This window comes from Cyprinus carpio, chromosome B3, assembly GCF_018340385.1.
Source record: "Cyprinus carpio isolate SPL01 chromosome B3, ASM1834038v1, whole genome shotgun sequence".
NCBI classification, from domain to species: domain Eukaryota; kingdom Metazoa; phylum Chordata; class Actinopteri; order Cypriniformes; family Cyprinidae; genus Cyprinus; species Cyprinus carpio.
In genome coordinates this window covers 41,013,328-41,015,524 of record NC_056599.1, presented here as the reverse complement: position 1 = coordinate 41,015,524, position 2,197 = coordinate 41,013,328, and the positions used below count along the sequence as shown (strand labels likewise).

At 34.2% G+C, this 2,197-nt stretch overlaps 1 protein-coding gene across 1 annotated transcript; it reads left to right on the top strand.

Annotated features, from left to right (window-relative positions):
- Positions 1–314: 314 nt before the first annotated feature.
- LOC122136625 (stonustoxin subunit beta-like) lies at positions 315–1,213 on the top strand (the record flags this gene model as incomplete). Its single annotated transcript, XM_042721015.1, has 1 exon — positions 315–1,213. A coding segment is annotated over one exon (543 nt), but the record flags the coding sequence as incomplete, so codon positions are not given.
- Between the last annotated feature and the right edge of the window lie 984 nt (positions 1,214–2,197).

Sequence of the window (2,197 nt, the reverse complement as noted above, 5' to 3'; positions counted from 1 at the left end):
AAAATGTATATGGCCAAGATGGGTCTACTGTTGTTTAAGGCATTTATTAGGTCTAGGAGTTAAAATATTACAAAGAGATACTGGATTTGGATACTTTTGTATTACAGTGGTGTTTAAATGATTTTTTTTGTACTGTGTTTGAGGGGGATTTAATTTTTAATCTTTTGTTGTGTTGATTGTTTTTGTGATAAAGGTTTGATGTTTTTTTGATTTAATAAAAGTATTGGTTAAAAAAAATCTCTGTCTCCCTCTCTCTCCAACACACAAACAAACACACCTGTGCACATTTAATTAAGTCATAGATGTTCTAATCTCTCTTCTTGTTTTCAGATGCTTGTGATCTCACACTGGATCCAAACACAGCAAATACTAGACTCATCCTGTCTGAAGGGAACAAAAAAATGACGTGTGTGAAAGATCATCAGCCGTATCCTGATCATCCAGAGAGATTTGATAGCCTTGAACAGGTTCTGTGTAGAGAGAGTCTGACTGGACAGTGTTTCTGGGAGGTTGAATTGAGAGGCTGGGGTCACGTAGCAGTGACATATAAAGGAATCAACAGGAAAAAACGGAGTGACTGTAGGTTTGGATACAATGAAAAGTCCTGGAATCTTTATTGTTGTGATACAATTTACTCTGTCTGGCACAATAATGATAAGACAAACATTCCTCATCCTTCATCATCTGATAGAGTAGGTGTGTATCTGGATTGGTCGGCCGGCTCTCTGTCCTTTTACAGTGTCTCTGACACACACACACTTACACACTTACACACAATCAACACCACATTCACTGAACCCCTCTATGCTGGATTTAGACTTTATCCAGATTCTTCTGTGTCTCTGTGTCAGATTTAACTGCAGAGACACATATGGAAGCCCATTTCCACATCAGAGCAAGACAACAATTTTGACTTTTTATCTTAGAATTACAATATCCTTGCATCATTATTACTTTAATAACTTTAATAAGTAGCTGCAATTTATCTATAGTTACACTGTGGGATATAAAATCAGATTGTAAATTACTGTTATATGAGTTGCAGTTATGAGAAATAAAACTGAGATGTAAAGTTGCTTTTTGAGATTGTCAGATAGTGAAATAATGTTTCATAATTGAGTCATCATTGTTTCAGAGGATTCACAGGCTGTTTCATCTGCTGGATTGTCAGGAACTGTTAGGTCAGTGGCTACGTTTACATGCACACTTTTTGCTTCAATCGGACTGAATTCATTACGATTGATGAATCTGATTTTAGTGTTTACATGAACGCTAAATAAAGTGATCGGGTTGATGTGCGCGTTTATATGTCACAAGCTTCAAATCGGAATAGATTTTTTTTAGACATGCGCACACTGCACAAATAGTGAAAGTAAAAAGTGAAAGTGACATATAGATAATATCAAGTTTCTCTCTGTTTACACATAATAACCACTCTCCTACATTGTTTCTTTATTTGTTTTTAAAAGCAGAATTAATATTTACCCATTTATGGGTAAATATACATATAAAGCGCTGTGCTGTGCTGCTCATATTTATCACACACACACACACACAAAAAAAACCCACCCCTCCCTGCGCCCAGACCGGGTTGCCTGTGGATGAGTATCCAAAACAAGGTTGTCCGATTACAAACGGATTATTTAGGTGCATGTAAACGTAGCCAGTGTGTTTTCTCTCTGTTCAAATATATCATACAGATAAAATTAACTCTTAATGATTGGTATGTTAATTTAAATGTGATAATCTTCAGCAACACTGAAATGATTTATTCAATGATGTTTAGCTGTAAAGCGATTTTTACTCACTGTGTGATCAACACTATTGTCTTCATTAAATAATGCTGACTAAAACTATAATTCTGAGTTATTCAGATTTGTAGCTTTCTTTACATTTTTTTTTTTACAGGTTATACTTTTATGTTGATATTTTTTATAATTATATAATTTTTTTTCAGTGTTTTGGATTAATTTGATCAAAACATGATTATGTTACCTAACAGTTTGCTTCACTGTAGAAACATTAAACCTCCAGGTTTTATTTGAGTCAAAATTAATACTGTTGTACAACAACACCCTGACATTGTGGTGGTGAGTTCTGCACATGCAAGCACCTAGTTTATTTTACTACTGTTGATTTATTTAAATTTTATTTAAAGTTTCTAACTTGTTGTAGAATGTTGTTGTAGAATATGGCA